At 41.2% G+C, this 18,386-nt stretch overlaps 2 protein-coding genes across 2 annotated transcripts; both read right to left on the reverse strand.

Annotated features, from left to right (window-relative positions):
- Window positions 1-1,015: 1,015 nt before the first annotated feature.
- LOC311000617 (uncharacterized protein) lies at window positions 1,016-5,900 on the reverse strand. Its single transcript, XM_083991357.1, has 4 exons — window positions 5,530-5,900; window positions 5,090-5,235; window positions 4,308-4,401; window positions 1,016-2,572 (listed from the first exon to the last, which is right to left on the reverse strand). Exons 1-4 carry the CDS (start codon window positions 5,783-5,785, stop codon window positions 1,614-1,616), a joined length of 1,455 nt encoding a protein of 484 aa, XP_083847483.1. The 5' UTR covers window positions 5,786-5,900; the 3' UTR covers window positions 1,016-1,613.
- A 2,302-nt stretch (window positions 5,901-8,202) lies between these two features.
- Window positions 8,203-18,305, reverse strand: casq1a (calsequestrin 1a). The gene is made up of 11 exons (XM_083992238.1): window positions 17,838-18,305; window positions 13,791-13,884; window positions 13,537-13,637; window positions 13,239-13,350; window positions 12,885-12,958; window positions 10,970-11,100; window positions 10,817-10,862; window positions 10,608-10,662; window positions 10,387-10,487; window positions 9,536-9,610; window positions 8,203-9,288 (listed from the first exon to the last, which is right to left on the reverse strand). Exons 1-11 carry the CDS (start codon window positions 18,072-18,074, stop codon window positions 8,926-8,928), a joined length of 1,389 nt encoding a protein of 462 aa, XP_083848364.1. The 5' UTR covers window positions 18,075-18,305; the 3' UTR covers window positions 8,203-8,925.
- Window positions 18,306-18,386: the final 81 nt, after the last annotated feature.

An 18,386-nucleotide genomic window follows, 5' to 3' on the forward strand; every position in this document is an offset into this window, starting at 1 on the left:
GCTCACATCTTCCGTCTACAAATGGAATAAAGCAGTCTGCAACATACTCTTTCCAATTTTCCGACGTTTATAGCGTTTAATTTAAACATTGTCCTACCTGCTCAAAGTTTCACAATAGACACCGTTTCCTATGTTATCTCTTTGCTTCCATATTTACATAACTAACAGGTACTTGGTCTATAATCCATGATTAGTAGCCTAATCATTGCTTTCTACACCGACCAAAATGTAGATAACTTAAAGACTGGAGTATTGGGGTAAATATTATATCATGGCGTTATTACTCAGATCTTCTATGCTAAACATGGAGCATGTCTAGTACAAACTACTGTATTTTACTATGGAAATAAGGCAAACTTACTTGTGCCATGGGGGTCAAACTATTTCACAAGGCCTTTATAAACTGGCAATAAAACTAGGTAAGTCAGTTGATAAAGTCTTACTTAGTAATGAACCACAAGCCTGCATTTATAAAAGTTAATGAGTAACTGACAATAAACCTTAAACTCTACTATCACATTAAGTCGTAAATAGGGAAACATTTTTAGTTTTAATCTTACAAGCAGTGAAAACGAGTGGTCTGAAGATGTCCAGTCACTGTTTCCCAGAAGGAGGTCACATTCATGTTTTAACCACTCATGGAGAATGCCAGTTTAAGGGCAGAGGATACTGTAAAGCCCTTTGAGACAAACGGTTTGTAAAAATGGGCAAATAAACTTGCCTTGCCTTATGGAAGAGGATTCTCTCAGGATTCATGAAACAAATTCAACTTTTAATTTTGCCAAAGTTTTTTTTATTAATATAAGAGAAAAGTGTTATCTATCATAAATTGAAAAAGATGAAGACAGACATGTGTAAGTGTAATATTAAGGAATATAAACCCTTTAAACCCGTCTTTAAAGATAGAAAAGTGACAACATTTGTTTCACCATGTGTCCTCATCGTATTACAATCGTTATTCCAAAGTGTTCACCCTGAAATCAGATTTCTAATAGAGCCAGCATGACCACTCGGTTGTAGGAAGAAGTATACATACATACATTCAGTGATTAAAGTTGGAGCACAAAATCAGCAAACAATAAAAAAAAAAAAAAGAGACATGACAAAGTGAAGTTTCATAACAAAAAATAGTGACATAAAAAGGAACAGGGAAAAGAAATGACACTGACACTTTAAACTATTTACAAAACAACAACATCCAAACAGCAGCAGAGGACTCATTGTAGTACAGAACCAGTTAACTTTCTCAGACGATGTAATGCTAAAACGTGTTGGGCCATCGTAAGACTTTAACACACTGCCCCAAACCCAATACTGGCTAACAGTCACATGACAAAAACAATACGGCAAGATACAAGAAAAGTAAGATAAGACAAAACATCAGTAGTACACGTTACTTAAAGAAAATGCTGCCATTGAACTGCAACTGACTTTTGTCCTTAAACATTAATCTCTCTAGAATTGCTCTAAATCTCAGCAATTAATCTTGGTCCTTCCATAGCTTTAACTCTTCTCACCGCAACTTTACATGGCCTTTCTTCCAGAAACAAGCATCAGTGATTTCAGTCTGAGGTAGAAAACACCACTGGCCACTGACAGCTGTTTTCCCACAGCTATTTGCCAGCAATCGTCCTGAATGAAGGGACAAAGAACCCACACTGGCTCAAGTTGTGCTGCTGCAGGTTCCTCATGATCCTGAACGTCTTCCCACACGCCACGCAGCTGAAAGGCTTTTCTCCGGTGTGAAACCTCAGGTGGGCCTTCAGATTTTCTCGCAGTCTGAAGCGTTTCAGGCACTGCGTGCAGTTGTATGGCATCTCCCCCGTGTGGAACCTCACATGGCGGCGGAGGCTCTTCCTCAGCGCAAACGTCTTTGAGCATACTGCACACTCGTATGGCTTTTCTCCGCTGTGGAAGCGCTCGTGGCGCCGAAGAATCTTTCTCCGTTTGAACGTTTTCCCGCATTTGTTGCAGTCGTATCCGTCTCGCGAGTGGGTGACGACCCCCTGCAGACGCCAAATGCCATCGTCAGACGGGGTGAAGCAGCAGAGGCGGTGGCCCGTGTGAGGACCCTGGTGGCGTCGGAGGTCTTTTGGCAGACGCGGAGCTGCAGTTTTGCAGTTGGCGACATCGTCCTGTAGCTTAATCTCCGACTCGGACACTGTGAGCACGTTCACCAGTTGTACTGCACATGGACGCAAGAGCTTCTCATCTGGAGAAGTCAGTTTCAGTTTCATGTGGAGGTCGTCATTCATCTCCTTTGGGGTGTGGATCCGTTCCCAAACCCCGACCTGAACGGGAGTGGCGGCTCCGTCAGATGGAGACGGGCTGTAGGCGGTTCCCTTGGCGACGCTGACGCAGGCCGGCTGAGGCTCGGCTTGAGCAGGCTCCTTTAAACTCTCCAGTTTGGGAGTTGGTGACTCCGTCTTAAGGATCAATGGGCAAACAAAGTTCACCTTCTCCTCGGAGGTGAGGCTGCTTGTGTCGGCCTGGATCACCAGAGGCTTTTGTTTTGTCGGAGAACTCTGTGTGTCTCCGGGCCCTAATGCGTCTGTCCACGTCTCTGCACACACTGAAAGAGATTTGATCACATTTTTAATCATAATTCACAATCCCACATCTTTTCATTCAACTTCAACATCCCCTCACATTATTTCCATGAAGCTCCTGGTTGAGATGTAGTGCTATGATCCCCATTGTCATGTCTATACTGTATCTCTCTTATATAACCAAAGGGTGCTGGTTTGATATTTACAACCCTAATTCCAGGATCTAGCAACAAACACCAGCTAATGGGAAAGACACCACTGCATAGATATTGTACTTCCCCTAAGAACTGTGTTTTTTTTTTTTTTTAATTAATGGCTCTTTAAGCGACACAGTTTGTGACACCTGTGAGAACACTAAATATTGGATTTGGCATTTCTATGTAATCACGTGTATATCCGTCAACCATGCTTCCTCTTTCTTAAGTGTGTCTGCTGCACAGGACTTCCTGGAAATGAGGCCAGTGAGATAACTGCCAGTGTACCACAGGGTTATATATTATCTCTTTCAACAGCTCCATGCGTTTTAAAGCAAAATTAAGTACACATATAAATTAATCCAGATTATTTCATGTCACTTCTTTTTCTCTGACCACTGACTGACTATAAAAGAAATCCTGATCTGGTGGTCCTTTGCTGCATGTCATTCCCCCTCTCTCAACTATCCTATCAATTAAAGGCAAAACCCCCAAAAATATTAAAAAACATATACTTAAAAAAACAACAAAAACAAAACACTAACAAGTACATTAATACTGGACCGAAGTGTTCAGTATTTAAGTATCTTCTCCCGGTGACATATTAACTAGTGCCTCGTGCTCCCGCTGTGACCTCTAGAGTTAAAGAGATAGTTCACCCAAAATTCAAAATTCAAACTTCTCGGAGTTATGGGGGGTCCGCGCAGCAGTATTTGTCCATATGATGGTTGTGAATGGTGCTCACACACCAAAACCCCCCCGTAACTCCAAGAAGGCACGGAGGACTCTGAAAATTCTCCCAGCCCTTAGTCGACATGAGGGTGAGTAGATAATGAGTGAAATTTGAATTTTGGGTGAACTATCCCTTTAAACAGAACAGTTATAGCTTAAAGAATGGTTACTGTCTCACCAAATCTGCACCCATGAATAAATGAAATACTGACTAGCACTTTAATACAGTACTACTGTAGCCCCTATTTCTTACCGTATCTTGTTCTGTATTGTAATTTATTGTGAATCTGCTGCTAATTTTCATTTTTTTCTTATATTTATGCAGATAACAATGCCATGCAGCGCTGCATGGCATTATCTGTTTTCTTATTTCTTATCTTTTACTGATATACAGTAAATGCTGCTAGTACTCTGTCCTCTCTTATATGTATGCAGGTTGCTATCTGTTTTCTTATTGTTGTAACTGCTGCTAATACTATGGTTTTTCATACTTACGCAAGTAGCTTCCTACTGTTATCTTTTTGTATGGTATGCCTGTCCGTCTTTAAATGTGAGGACTACGGATGGAAATTAGCTTTGAGCTCAAGATAGAGTGTTTTAAATTAGATTATTATAAACTACAGCAAAGATGTTTGTGGTGTTTATCATCTACTTCCACTTAGAGACAGATAACGTCATTACAGTATAAAAGTATAGTTCAAACTAGGAGTGTTCAGTATTGTGTCATCTGTTCTCAGTAATGCAAACTGTCCATGAATAAAAGAACAAGTTAGACTGGTTGTTTCTGGTCTGTCAGTTTTGTAACCCTCATTGCTGTTATTTCTTTCCTTACCATGCAAAACAACTTCTGTTTGGGCATCGCTATCAGAAGGACGCTCTGTTTCAAGGATGCCCATCTCCACCATTTCCATAGCTTCTGCTAAAACCTGAGGAAAGAGGAGACACAACACATTTACACATGTTAGAACAACAGGGGCTTGAGGCAACATAATCTATTATTTAAAAAAAACATGACACAGAGCACTGGGCCAGGCTGTGGTGACCTGCTGATGTCTAAGATTTACTATTCATTTTGATATGCTAGTGAAGGTCTTATTTTGTCTCATTTGCTCAAATTATGTTATGGCTTTTGAATCATTTTCTATGTGATTTTCTAGTTATCTTCTATATTTATTTGTCTATTGTTCCAGGTCTTTTTTAACAATTTCTTTGCGACCTGGGATTTGAGCTGTCATGGATATGATCCAGTTGTTTGTATGTATTGCTTGTCAAGATGGGGTTTTGTGATTGCAGCAGGTGAAAATTATGAGTCACTGCCCACCTTCATCCTCCCCCACCCCAAACACCTCCAGATGACCTGAAGAAGACCCATAGGTGGTCGAAATGTTGTTTATTATCCATTTATAACAATAATAAAAAAAAGTGAGCTTTATTTAGCAGTGTTCTGACATTTGCTCTTTTTATTCTACTACTTTTTTGACCTGCACCTGCCTACTAGTTGGATGTGCGTGCACTTTCCTCCTTTGCTTTCAGTCACAGAGCCGCCCACAGTTTGACTCTGGCCTGGTTCTTGTCATTCAGGACTGATTTACAGCCATGGAAATCCTCACTGACCTGGTCCTTCAGAGGAGACCAGTCGAGGTTAACGGGGACATTATCCTCAGCCAGGAGGATTTCGGGTGGAATGAGACACTCCTCCACCACCGACACCTCCCCCTTGCCCTCCCGAAGACAATCACCATCTGAAAGAAGAGGGGGACCTGTGGACAAGAGTGGGGGGAGGGGTCAACACACACATACACATTCCTTTGCACTAGGTTTAAATGGGGAACCACGGGGGTGCAGCAGTGCATGCAACATTTTAAACACACGACAAACACAAACACGTCGTGCTAAATGTGTGCTGACTTCTTTACACATGTTTCGGTGTTTTGTTTTTCTTTCATGCATTTCAACTAACTGCTAGTCTGCACTGTCCTCGTGCATCTGTCCCTGCAGTCTAACCGCGGACGTAAACAGGAAGTCGTAGCGTTTAAATGTCCAAAATCACATACCCGAGAGCTCCCACAGCGGAAAAATACCGTCGTCCACTTGCACTCCGATGCTGCGTTTGGTGTCCGCATAGGAGACACTGTCTGCTTTCTCAAATGTGTCATTCTCCTCACTTTTGACCTGAGGGAGGCCCACATCCACAGCCGAGGCTTGGTATCTGCTCTCGAACAGTTTGGTCAACTCCACCGTGGCCGCCCGGACCAGCGCCCCCAGCACCGACTCCACCTGCGTCTGGAGGTTCACGACGGACGCAGACATTTTGTGCGTGTGCACAAGTCAGAATTTGCGCCCAAAAATAATTCACGACACGCAGAATGTGCAAAAAAAAATCCGTGCAGGTCTTTTATTTACTAGTCACAGCCACATGGCTCTCGCACAGAGAAGGGGCGTGTCTCTCAGTGGCGCAGGCGCGGGAGAGGCCTGATCACGTGACCAGACTGAGAGAGGGGAGGGGGGATGGAGCCAAAACAAGAGAGGAGGAACGGATGGAAGCCGTGTGTTTTTCAATGGCTAAAACACATGTCTACACTTCTTCCACACTTTTCTCAACTCTAAGAGCGCAACACCCAATTTGTATACAACCATTCACCAAACCCCTGACTCTTCCTGCAAAACCAAACAATGGCCTCAAAAGTTTCCATCTGTCATGACTCATTACACAAAACAATGCTCTGGACATGATGTTGTAAAAAAAAAAAAAAAAAAAAAGTTAGTTCACAGTAGGCTAGATGCATTTTTGTTCTGACAGGCAGTTGGTGTTGGTGTGGTAAGAACGGTGTCATCACACCTTCATGGCAGTCTTGCAAATTGTATTTTGTAACTGCATGTATGCATACAGTATTTGACTAGGACGACAAACTGTGTGACTAATACCCTCTTACAGTACAATACCACTGGCAAGGTGATGTTCTGAAAACATTTGTTTGTAGGTATAGTCAGTCATCCTGTGGACATTTTTTGACAAAAAAAGCAATTTCAGTTTTCTGCTGTGAATCTCTGGACTGGACATCACAGGTGACAAGACAGGCAGTTAAAAAAAACGCATGGACAGTCACAGGGGAGTATGCACAAAGTACAGTAAAAGCAGCAGAGCATGAGTAAAACGGTTCAACAGCAGAAGGAGGAGGAGGAGCGAGTGGAAATTAATTGCTCTTGAAGAGCTTTACAGGTGTGTTTAGGAATTTGTTATGGCAAGTCCGAAAGAACTGATGGAGGTGAGGCCAGCGAGGCTTTCCAAGCGCAGGGTTTTTTGGAGTTGTTTCCAGCTGTCGGCAGCTGCAAAGGAGGAGTGTTCCTAGGCCTTTAACAGAATGAGTGATGTAGACTCCGCTGAAATGACATGTCCTTGTCTTCCTTGATTCCGCTGCCCTCCTCTTCCTCCTCTTCCTTTCTCTTTCTCTCAGATTATTTCTAGGCCTATCCCTTCTACAATCTTCAACAACCAGTGCCCGATGAACTGGCTTATTGGTTTCCTCAGTGTGATCGGTTTTGAGTCGTTGTGTGTGCATCACAGTGTTTAAGTCCCTTGCCATCATAATTGTGATTTCACTTGTGCAGCCATTAGCAGTCATGGGATGCCATGCCACCTTGGGGCCGTCTACAAACTAACATCTTGTCTCATCTCTGGATCGTCTTTGAAATGTCTTGTTTGCTCCTGAGCAGCAGTTTCAAGACAGATTTGGGATAATGTCAGTTTTCATTGTGCTATCCTGGTACACGAGTGGTTCAACAGCAACCCAACTTTCAACTTCTATTTACTGTACCCAAATAAAGATTTTTTTTCTCTGCATGGCACTGGAAGCTGCATGACTGACAACCCTGAAAACCTCCTCCAAGCCATGGAGTTGGCCTGTGGTGATGTTAGTGTGGAGTCCTGCCAGGGCTGAATGGGATCATCCCTATGTTCCCCGGGTCCTATGTTCCCCACTTTGTATGGGACAGGGGAACATAGGACCCTTTTTCTAAAAAAGGGTCCTATTTTCCCCGCTTTTCCCCAAAAGGGTCCTATGTTCCCCTCTGTGTCCGCTGTAAATGTTTTTCCATATTTACTTTATAAGGAATGAAAGATGGAGCTATTTTATTATGTATTGTGATATTAGTTTAGAAATTATTGGGTTAGGTCCAAACTATAGGTTAGAAATGATAATAATGATGGAGATGTTTTTATTTTTGACACTTGATTGACTATTTTGAGCACAGATAAGAATGTTTTGATGTATTTTGTTCGAGTTTTGCTTAAAGAGTCAGATGTTTGGCTACTGAGTTTTGTCTCCACAGTTTTGAGGAAATCACAGAAGGTTTCAGGAAATTTGTCAGTCTGAAAAACTAACAGATGTTTATTAAAAACGATGCAGTCTAATTACTGAAAGTCGGAGAGGAACACTGATGTCATGGTTGTCTGTGCATGTGAAGGGCATCTTTTTAAAAACTGGATATGTAGCCTACAGCAAACAAAATTGGTAGAAAATTACCTTGTGCTGCTGTGTGCCATTTTGTGTGTACTACCACTAGAGAGCACCAAAGACATGGTAATCTACTAGCGTTGGGACATTTCTGTGTTTAACTTTCTGTCCCATATACTGCAAGATTATTATGGCTTCAAAATCACAGTAAATTAATATATTTTTGGCTTAGAATTCACACATGCACACAGCAAGAACTATACAGTGGTGGAGTTTCTGTCCAAGCTGTCATTTATTTAAGACTTCACAGTAAGTTAAATTTCTCTTGTTACAAAAATAGAATATTCAGATGATGAATAGAATCCATCATCATAGAAAACATCCATATGATGTACAGCACTTTCAGTGTACAACATTACATTGATTTCACAGAGAAGGCTGGTGATACTAAAGACCCGTCAGAAAAGCCTGCTAGCACCCTCGGATCTGACTTCACCTGTTTCGATACTGGGGCAAACAAAAAAGATATGTGAACATAAATAAAACACATTCGAACTGCAACAGACTCCACAGATGGACTCAGACATAATGCATACAACATTGCAACCCCTCCAGTACTTTGGAAAATAAAAACTTTAATAATATAAAAATCAATAGCAGTTGAAGGTTTTGAAAGAATTTCTTTTTTTATTGTACCAGACAGTGTTACATGTGGGAATAAAGATACTGTGGGATCTTATAAAGTACTTTGTTACATGGAGTATTAGTGAATATGAAGGGGGGGTGGGGGGCTGGGGGGCTGGGGGGGTAAATGAATAATGGAATATTGTTCTGGCGAGATACAGATGGAGGATGATGAACAGATGAGATATCAAAATGAACTGATGAGTTCAACATAACAGAGAGTTACAAAAGAAGATGTTTTGACACAGTTAATGATGTTGACTCTTGAAACGGCATTGGTCAGACTTTGAGAGAAAATTATGACTTAATGATTTAATAATCGTCATCATCATCGTCGTCATCATCATCATCATCGTCGTCATCATCATCATCGTCGTCGTCATCATCATCGTCGTCGTCGTCATCATCATCGTCGTCGTCGTCATCATCGTCGTCGTCGTCATCATCGTCGTCGTCGTCATCATCATCGTCGTCATCATCGTCATCATCATCATCATCATCATCGTCATCATCGTCGTCGTCGTCATCATCATCATCATCATCATCATCATCATCATCATCATCATCATCATCAGGATCGATTTCACCAGACAGGACATCCTCAATCCAGTCCTCCAGCTCATCTTCAGAGGGCAGGTCGTCCTCCTCGTCCATGTCCATCCACACGCTGTCACCCTGCCGAGCCAGAGAGAGACAACAAACTGAAACAAACCGACCAACAAGCTCACTACAGAACCACGTTTGAAGAAAAGGCAACTATTTTTCCTTTTCCTTTCTGATTTGTGGTTTATTTGGTAGCTTTTCCTGCTGCGACTGATTCCACTAATTGCATTGGCACTGTACAGGAACAGACGTGCATCATTTGTGGTTAAAAGCCACAAATTCCCACAAATATGAATAAAACGGCAGAGGTATTACTTACATCATCAGCATCGACAACACCAATTTGTGGAGAGGACAGGTCAATGCCAAAGATCTTCTCCCAGTGTGGCACCAGCTGCAGAGGAATAAAGAAAAATGCAGGAATCAGTGCTGTCAGTGCCAATAATAATGCACATGAAAAATGTATTTTAGTGTGCTTCAAGCTCTCACAGATTCATCACTTCATCTCATTTCAGTTGAGTACAACTCTCCCAACAACACTCTTGTTTATACCCAGGGGCGGGTCCACAGTATTTTCTGTTGGGGGGCACAGGGGGTAGCAACAGTGAATCTGGGGGGGGGGGCGCCCAAAAGTAACAAAAATGAAGGCTGCCACTGATCGCTCTCTCGAATGTTTATATTTTACAGTTACGCATGTCTTTATCTTGCTTTTTATTGGCCACATTGAATCTTTCAAGGAAGATGCCTGTGACCTTTTTATTTTCCACTTGTCAATATTAAAATTATAGTCAATCAATAAACAACTTAACAGAATAAGCAACACAATACATTTTCAAACTGAACATAAACATCTTATACTCTTACCTAGTAGTTTGAGCTCAACTCTGTACAATTAACATCTCAGTGTTTTGTGTAACAGTCAGTGTATGCAGAATAACAAGCATTACTCAAATGGTGAAATTGAGAACAATAACAATCTTATGTTTGCTGTACAGAGTTGATTAAGAGCCTACAATAAAGATAGCAGTGTTAAAGAGCTTTACACAGTGATTGACATTACCACAGGTCAATGACCATTTGGGGGGGGGGGGGGGCTATGTGCCCCCCTGTGCCACCATGGAAGACCCGCCCCTGTTTATACCAGTCATTTTCACTGCTTTGTATTGTTACCAGAGGGAAGTCATCAGGGTCAATCCAGACAATGCTGAGGTCGGGGTTGTGAGTGTTATCTTCAGCCACTTCTTTCAGGATCTCCAGGAACTCAAAACCGTCTGAGGAGAAGACCACAGAGAAACTAAAGGTAAACTATTACAGGGTGGCATCTGCAGGACATCAGCAGGTGGTGACTGGTATTTCTGTCAGTAGTGGGTTCAAGTTTAGGGTTCCTTTACCTGGGTCAGACTCCTCAGCGAAGGCAATGATGTGTTCACCATCGACATCGTCCTCCTGCGAAAAAAAAAAAGGAACAATAATGAGCAACCTCTGTACAATTTCATGAATCCATAACTTGTTCTGGAGTTGTAATCCAATCAAAGCTTTTCACAGAAGAATAGCCCAACAATCGCTGGCTGGGTGTGTGTGTGTGTGTGTGGTCTCTTACCCAGATCTCGTACATGTTGTGAGGCTGCAGCTTCCTCAGGGTTGGTCTTGAAAAGAAAACGAGATCAAGTAGATTTAAGGCATGGTGCTGTTATTTTGGAAGGACCAGCTTCTTCTCATGTCACTATTTGAGCATAGCACCAGTGAGATTTACCTGTCATTACGTTCAATGAATTTTACCAGCTCATCCTCAGTGTAAGGCTTTCCAGGGATGAGCACTGGATCATCCATGAAGGGTTCATAGAAGTCAACTTCATTAAGCTTCAGCTCCAGAGCCTTGGCCACCTGTAACCCCCCCACCGAAGGAAATGAAGAGGTGTGAGGATATCAGTATATGACAATAAGCCTACAAGATAGTTTGTGGATAAAACGTCCATCACCTGAGCCTCGACATCATGCTATTTGTAGGTTTTGCCATTCCTCCCTAGCCAACATTAACAGCTATCGACCAATCTTCCGAGGAGCCTCAGCAGTTGCTGACAAGATGTTATAGGCTAATTTTTATGTCATATATGTGTGGTAAATGTATGTTGAAATTTTTACTTAACAATTTTTTTTTTAATTGCACATTTGGAGTTTGGGGAAAACGTAATTTCGATCCCCTGTGTAACTGTCCGTTACATTGTGTGATTGACAATAAAGTTTACTGAACTGAACTAATAGGTCCATCATAAGGGCAGCCTGGAGGCTTCAGTGACTTGTTATCAGAAAGTACCAGTTTGACTGGACCAGAGCAAACTGGTTAGCATGCTAACTTTAGAAAAATAATAAAATAGAAAGAAACAAAACAAGAGGGTCGATTTACAACTCTTGAACCAGGTCTAAAGGAAGATGCTTGCTGCAGTGTTTCTGATGAGCAAACAGGTGTTTATGCTAACATTGGCGTATGTTCCCACTGCCTTATGTTCCCACAGCCCTATGTTCCCACAGCTCTATGTTCCCACAGCCTATATGTTCCCATAGCCTATGTTCCCACAGCCCCAGAGCACTTATGTTCCCACAGCCCTTTGTTCCCACATTTGAGATTTATCACATGGTGGATGCTCTGCTACATGTGGAAAGATGTCTATGGGTGTAATGTTATGGGAACATAGGGCCTAATTTTCAGTGGGGAAAAAAAGTTAGAAATGTGGGAACATAGGGCTGTGGGAACGGTTACATGCTGTCATTCCGACATCCTGTCATTCCAACACTCTGACATCCCACCATTCCGACATAGGCCTACCGCTATTCCGACATGCCATCGTTCCGCCATTCCGACAAGGCTTTATATAAGGAAATGTGCGTTTCTCAGGTGACTCCCTCCTACTTCTTTGGACTCTCTACTTCTGGACTCTCTCTTATCTATCTGGCCTGTCTATCCTCTACTTGGTCTTTTTACTAAACTTAACCAACTCCTTTCATCATTGCCTAAGCCCAACCAGTGCAAAATCTTCTGGGGAAAAAAATACGCTATTAAAAAAATAAATAAAATACTGTCATTCCGACCATAGGAGCTAGGAATTGTCGGAATGATAGAAAATTAAGTGTTGCCATTTAGACAATAGAGGCCTATGTCGGAATGGTGGGATGTCGGAATGGCGGTTACCCCCCTGTGGGAACATAGGGCTGTGGGAACATAGGAATGACCCCGTAATGTTTACGTAGCAATAGCTAACTTAAAAGACCCCTTTTACTGGCTTTTAATCACTCTTTTTGCATTAACCATCATCAGTGTCACTTACAACCTAATCTGACAGTTAAACTAAGAGGATGTATCACTTAAACCGTGACAATGTCCTGTTTAAACATCAGTACCTATAGGTTTCAGAGAAAACATGTGCTCAAAGTCAGTTACTAAACTCAGTCAGTCTCGTCTACACTGGATAAGAAAATAAACTAATGGGCTGAATTTTTTTTTAGATCTATCAAAAGCCTCTTATTTGGCAGTTTAATGAATTAAAGACTAGAATAGGTATACGTTTTAAATACATCCAATAAATATGGAAGAGGATTAGGGCCAAACTACATGTTTTTGACGCACGTGTGGCCCTTATGTTTTAGTCAGATCAAACAGAATAATCACTTACCTTGGGGTTGAATGTGGCGTAGAACTTGATGTGAGGGTGGAACTCCTCTGCAGCGTCATCAAACGCCTCAAAATCTGAAATTGTACAGACAACCATCATTGTTTCAGTAGGTCACCTCCTGTATGAAATATCTAAGAATGTCGACTTGTTGTTCTCATCATTACTGTTGCTCTGTGTGTGCTCAATTAAATCTGCTTAAAGGTCAAAACAGCAACTGAGGGTTAAATTGAGCAGTATGAGCCTGATCGCTGTTGCATTTGTTTGATTGGTGCAATTATGAGCAATAGTTTTGAAAAGCAACTGTAAAAAAGAGATTGCAACAGGCCACCATACCATCACAGTACAGATTCTTACGTTCTGACTTGTGACTCTTAAAGTAGCCCACCAGTTTGATGTCCTCTTCGATGTGTTCAAAGCCTTTCAGTTCCATAGCGTTGTCAATAATTTCCACTGGGTCATCAAGAACCTATGAAAGAAATGGAAAGGAACACGGAAGAGAAAAGGGGCAGACAATAGAGATGGAGATGACAGAAAAAGGATAAAGCCACAATAAGATTTAGTAGGTCATCTTTAGACAACAATTCGTTATTTGGAGACTTTTTTTTGCTTAAACAAGGCAGGCTATTAACTGGGAGATTATATCCTCACGAACATCATAGATGAACTCCACAAGAGTGTCTGCTGCAAGTTCGCCATCATATTCTATGACCTCGTCGTCAGTGAAGATAAAGATGCTGTCGGACTCTTCAAGGCCTGAGGAAATGGAGAGGACATTAAGTGTTTTGACGCCAGTGGACATAAACAGAGCAATATTATCTTTTTTCACAGTGATTTCACATGACTTGCCAAGTGGCTGATAATGTGATACCGGTCTGATATGTTTCAAGTGTCTGCAGCTGTATTTACCTAACTTCTTTGCAACGGCCTTGTCGTGCTTTACATCAATGAGACCGACTCCGATATCCTCATCATCAAACTCATCCAGGACCTGGGCTACAAGCTGTAAAACAAAGACACTGTCACATACATGGAGACATGTCTCTGATTTGTTAGTTCAGTATGAGTGGATCTCATGTGTTCAAGGGCATTTTACACTGATAATACCAGCTTTTTTGACAAAGTCATCCCACTCAGTCATTTCATTACCATAAAAGCCTCCTTTTCAGAGCGCTGCTTATGCACTTTCTAAATCTGTATGAAACTTGAACCTCATGACTGACAGTCAGTTCTACCAATGGCAGTTGCACATTCACGGCCTGACTGCATTGAGGAAGTGGTTTGAGGGTGGGCTCTGTGTGTTTGCTGGGTAAAAAGTACACACACACACACACACACACACACACACACACACACACACACACACACACACACACACACACACACACACACACACACACACACACACACACACACACACACACACACACACACACACACACACACACTGGTGTCAAAGATCTTGAGCAGCTGCTTTTACTGGCATAAATAGTTTGACTAAATAGACTGTCTTGCAGCTCGTTGTGCAGATAATTCTTGGCATTTCTTTTAACTTGATTGGAGTTGCAGATGGGTGGGGCTTGGTAAAGCATGTTCAGAGTTTTGTAGCGTAGTGAATGGTCAATTGCAAAATATATAAAAAATCTTCTAAGCAGTTATATGCATGAACACGATCAACATTTTATGAAAGCACAAATCTTGTGCTGAGTGTGGTACTTTAGTTTTACTGTGACTTCGACATTTTTGCATGGGCCTATATTTTGTTGCAGACCCCACCCTTCTGGCATTTAAGCAGCAGGCTAAAATAAACTTTTAAAGGGCAAGTGATTGAGGTGACTACGGCTTGATGCTATCCAAGCAACTGAGGATGGTACATTTGAGGATAAAATGTAATAGCAGATATGCAACAGGGGTGTTACCTTATTGACAGATTGTCTCATACATTCATATTAATAGACTGGATTAAATTATATCATAACTTTTCAGAGTATCTATTTCATAGTCTTTTTCACTCAGTTTTCCTCATGAGAGTACTGTATGTTAGATATAGATCATAGACCATAGATCTACTGGTGATTGCTCTGCATAGATGTATACTGTATATAAAAAAGAAATAATTTCATTTTGATCCATCAAAAGTAAAAAAAATATAGAAGAAGTAAAGAAACTAAATAACATAAAAAAGATATTAGATAAAAAAAAAGTAATATAATTTACATTTGTTTATCATGTCACACTTATTTATTTTTTTTTTTTTTTACAGAAGTTTATTCTCTATTCACAAATAAAATATGAAAATGATTTCATATCTGTCCTCCAAATATAAAACATGAGTTGTCTTTGGACCGTAGTGTTCAGAATGTGTATCTGCAGTAATGTGCCTGATATCATTTCTCTGGAGTAACTAAACCCACTTAACTGCATGTGAAGTTAAACCTACAGCCTCGGTGTATGGGATGGGATTTCACAGCTTGATATCTGCATGTTTTCCAAGTATCTCTCACTAATGGACAGTCCTCTCCATTTTGATACACTAAGAGAATACGGAGGAAACATAGTACATCCATGTATTTATCTGTAATCTGTTTCTGGGCAGCGAGCCATTTCATGTGCAGTGTGTTTAATTTGGAGAATGCCAGCCCACAAAAGTCAATGGAGAGAGAAAAATATTAAGTATTAGATCTAACGCATATTTCTAACACACATCAGTCTCAGTGTTGCACCACCTAAGCGATCAAATCGGTTTTCCTTGACTGAGGAAGAAAAAACACAAGACTCCCTCACTCTCGTTCTGTCGTATTTCATTGGATTTTCATTGACCCCGAAAGGTCATCCTGACCTCTGAAAGCCTTTTTGCCACTGTCTGTTGCTAATAATAAAACCTCATCAAATGTAAATCATAATACATTCATAAGGAGACACACAAGCCTTCAGGGAGCTCGGCACACCACAAAAGCATCTTGGGATAAATATAGCACCAGAAGCCACACCAGCATCAGGGACTATTTTGGTGAGGTGGGAGTAATGTTCAGCGATCTGGGATCCGCTGACAAGTACAGTACTGCAAGTGTCAATCACAGTGCAGAGCTGAGCCGGCACTACTGCAGCCAGCCTGAGGCCAGGTCCACCGCCCCCCCACGGAGACTCAACAGGCTGATGAAATGCTACTTTATGCCAAGGAGAGCAGCCCCTATCATTCACACTCTGTTTTGATTATTAATCTTTTCCTTCCGATTATTATCTCTAGCTATTATTTCTCCTCTCCTCTCATTTGGTTTTTAATTATTTAATGATATTTTATGACAAATTCAATCTAATTTGTTCATTGCCACATGTCAGTGATAATGTATACATTTAGGTGCACAAAAATAATATTGATATGTTTTTTTTTTTGCAAATAATTAGAGTATGTAATAAATCAAAGAAAGAGTGTGTAAAAGAGCTGCCTTTGCACTGTACATTTGCCATGCAAAATGCCATAAAATATTGTCATAACACAATCCAATAATATGAATGTAAAAATCTGTTATTACTCAAATCACATTTTTATAGAACTGCATCCCACAGTGCAATGAAGCAAAGAGAGGATGCCTCTTTAAAAGATCAAGTTGTCCGTCTAACATGTCTAAAAAGTAATCCACCCTACACAGAAAGTGAGGGCTAAGATTTGGAAATATTTCTTGAAAAATCCACACACTGTCTACATCAGCTGTAACTTTCACTTCCACCACATTTTTTTTTTAGTTTTTCTTGGCTTTAAACTGTCCACCCAGAAGAAAGAAAATGAAAGGAACGATAACAAATAATACAAATGTAACCTTTCTGGGGAAAATGGTGGTGTGCTATTGAATATGTGATGTTTAATAAGCAGCGTTTTTCTTATGTAACCAGAGAACCAAAGTGGGTCAGGTGTGGTTCAATGTGTTTGTGAGCTGAAAATGAATTCATTTGTTACCCCAGGCCAGTTTAAAAACATGATCATAAATATGCATACTTTTGAATGCAATTGTTTTAAAAAATCCTAAAAAATTGTTGATAATGTCTGATCGTATTGCTGTTGATGTATTTTTATGATCACTGTATTTGTTATATGATTGCTGTTGATTTGATGTGCTCTCGACGCCATTGGAAATGAGGGTTTTACCCTCAATGGCTTTCGAGATCTAAATAAAGGTTAAACAAACAAACAAACAAACTTTGTGGTGAGGGAATGATGTCATGTCTTTCTGAGAGGAATGTGATGGAACTGCTGATAGGAGGCTGAAGGTGTGAGTGGCATCCTGGCGGACGTGTATTAAGTGCATCAGCTCCCACATACACACCCACACCCACACACACCCACACACACCCACACACACACACACACACACACACACACACACACACACACACACACACACACACACACAAACACACAGGTCATATGCATTGCCAGAAAAAAATGATATCTTGGGCCTCGACAGCTCGTCGTTGACGACACTGTCGACACACTGCAGACTTGGGACATATTTTTAAAGACTTAACTTATCAGCATTTCTGGATTCAGCAAAGCTATTTTCTGCCTTGTAGCATCAATTTCATATGATAACACCTCCTGTTGTCAGTTACACATTTAACACTTTTCAGATCTGGAAAAAATATCCCTTCCCCCAGGCCCCAGCTGTGAATAAGAATCTGTCTTAAAAAAATGTATATCTTAAGCTTTTATGTCACATTCAACCAGAATTACTGTTGTAAAATTCACATCTACACAATTAAAAATCTAGTAGTAGTAGTAGTAATTTATTTGTCCCCGTAGGGAACAAATAAAATCTATGCAACCAAACTAAATTAAAGAAATATCAAAGTCCCAACCTTACTCCAAGCAACAACAAAACTTTGCATGATGTTTCTAGTTCTTCATCAGTATCCTATCATACTTAATGACTTCTATACATAATTCCCATCTCAACCCACCTCAAGGGCCAACTCCTCAATTTCAAACTGTCTCTGGGCGACGCGGCTGGTTCCGGGATGGTCATGGTAGTACACCACCATGACATCGTACTTCTTCATCACGGACTTATAGTTCTTGATATTGAGGTCGTGGACACGGTCCTTGCCATCATACTCTGGGACGTCCAAGCAGTCCTTAGACAACGATAACCCCCCAAAGGACAGCAAAACCGCCACAAGCACCCAGGTCCACTTCATGGCTTCTCTCTAAGATAATGCAGATGTACTTGTAGTTTCAAAGTAAACAAAGAAAAGGGGGGAAAAATAAAAATAGTTTGGTAAAAGTATGGAGAACCCCTTCCAATCCGCGTCACCCAGAAGAGAGCAAGACCAACTCCTGCATCCACCTTATTAAAAACCCCACATGGGCAACTGGCCGTGGGGCACAGGGTGCAAGAGGGGTTGGGCTAAGTCTGACATAGGTGTTAGTGTGTGTCTATGTGGGGTGTAATTGAGCATGGGAAAGATGAGGCGGGGGGGGCGGGGGGTCAGTGTGGTTGCTGGGGTGAC

The sequence above is a fragment of the Trachurus trachurus genome (genome assembly GCF_905171665.1).
Source record: "Trachurus trachurus genome assembly, chromosome: 17".
NCBI lineage: Eukaryota > Metazoa > Chordata > Actinopteri > Carangiformes > Carangidae > Trachurus > Trachurus trachurus.

Bases quoted from the DNA above. Each gene is read 5' to 3' on its own strand.
- LOC311000617 (XM_083991357.1), bottom strand. From the start codon at position 5,785: ATGTCTGCGTCCGTCGTGAACCTCCAGACGCAGGTGGAGTCGGTGCTG. The intron at 5,236-5,529 runs GTATGTGATTTT...TCTTGTCCACAG, and splicing joins TCCGCTGTGGGAGCTCTCGG to GTCCCCCTCTTCTTTCAGAT. The intron at 4,402-5,089 runs GTCAGTGAGGAT...CTCTTTCCTCAG, and splicing joins GGTCTCCTCTGAAGGACCAG to GTTTTAGCAGAAGCTATGGA.
- casq1a (XM_083992238.1), bottom strand. From the start codon at position 18,074: ATGAAGTGGACCTGGGTGCTTGTGGCGGTTTTGCTGTCCTTTGGGGGG. The intron at 13,351-13,536 runs GTTCGTGAGGAT...TTTCTTTCATAG, and splicing joins TTGTGGAGTTCATCTATGAT to GTTCTTGATGACCCAGTGGA. The intron at 12,959-13,238 runs GTAAGAATCTGT...GTACAATTTCAG, and splicing joins TAAGAGTCACAAGTCAGAAC to ATTTTGAGGCGTTTGATGAC.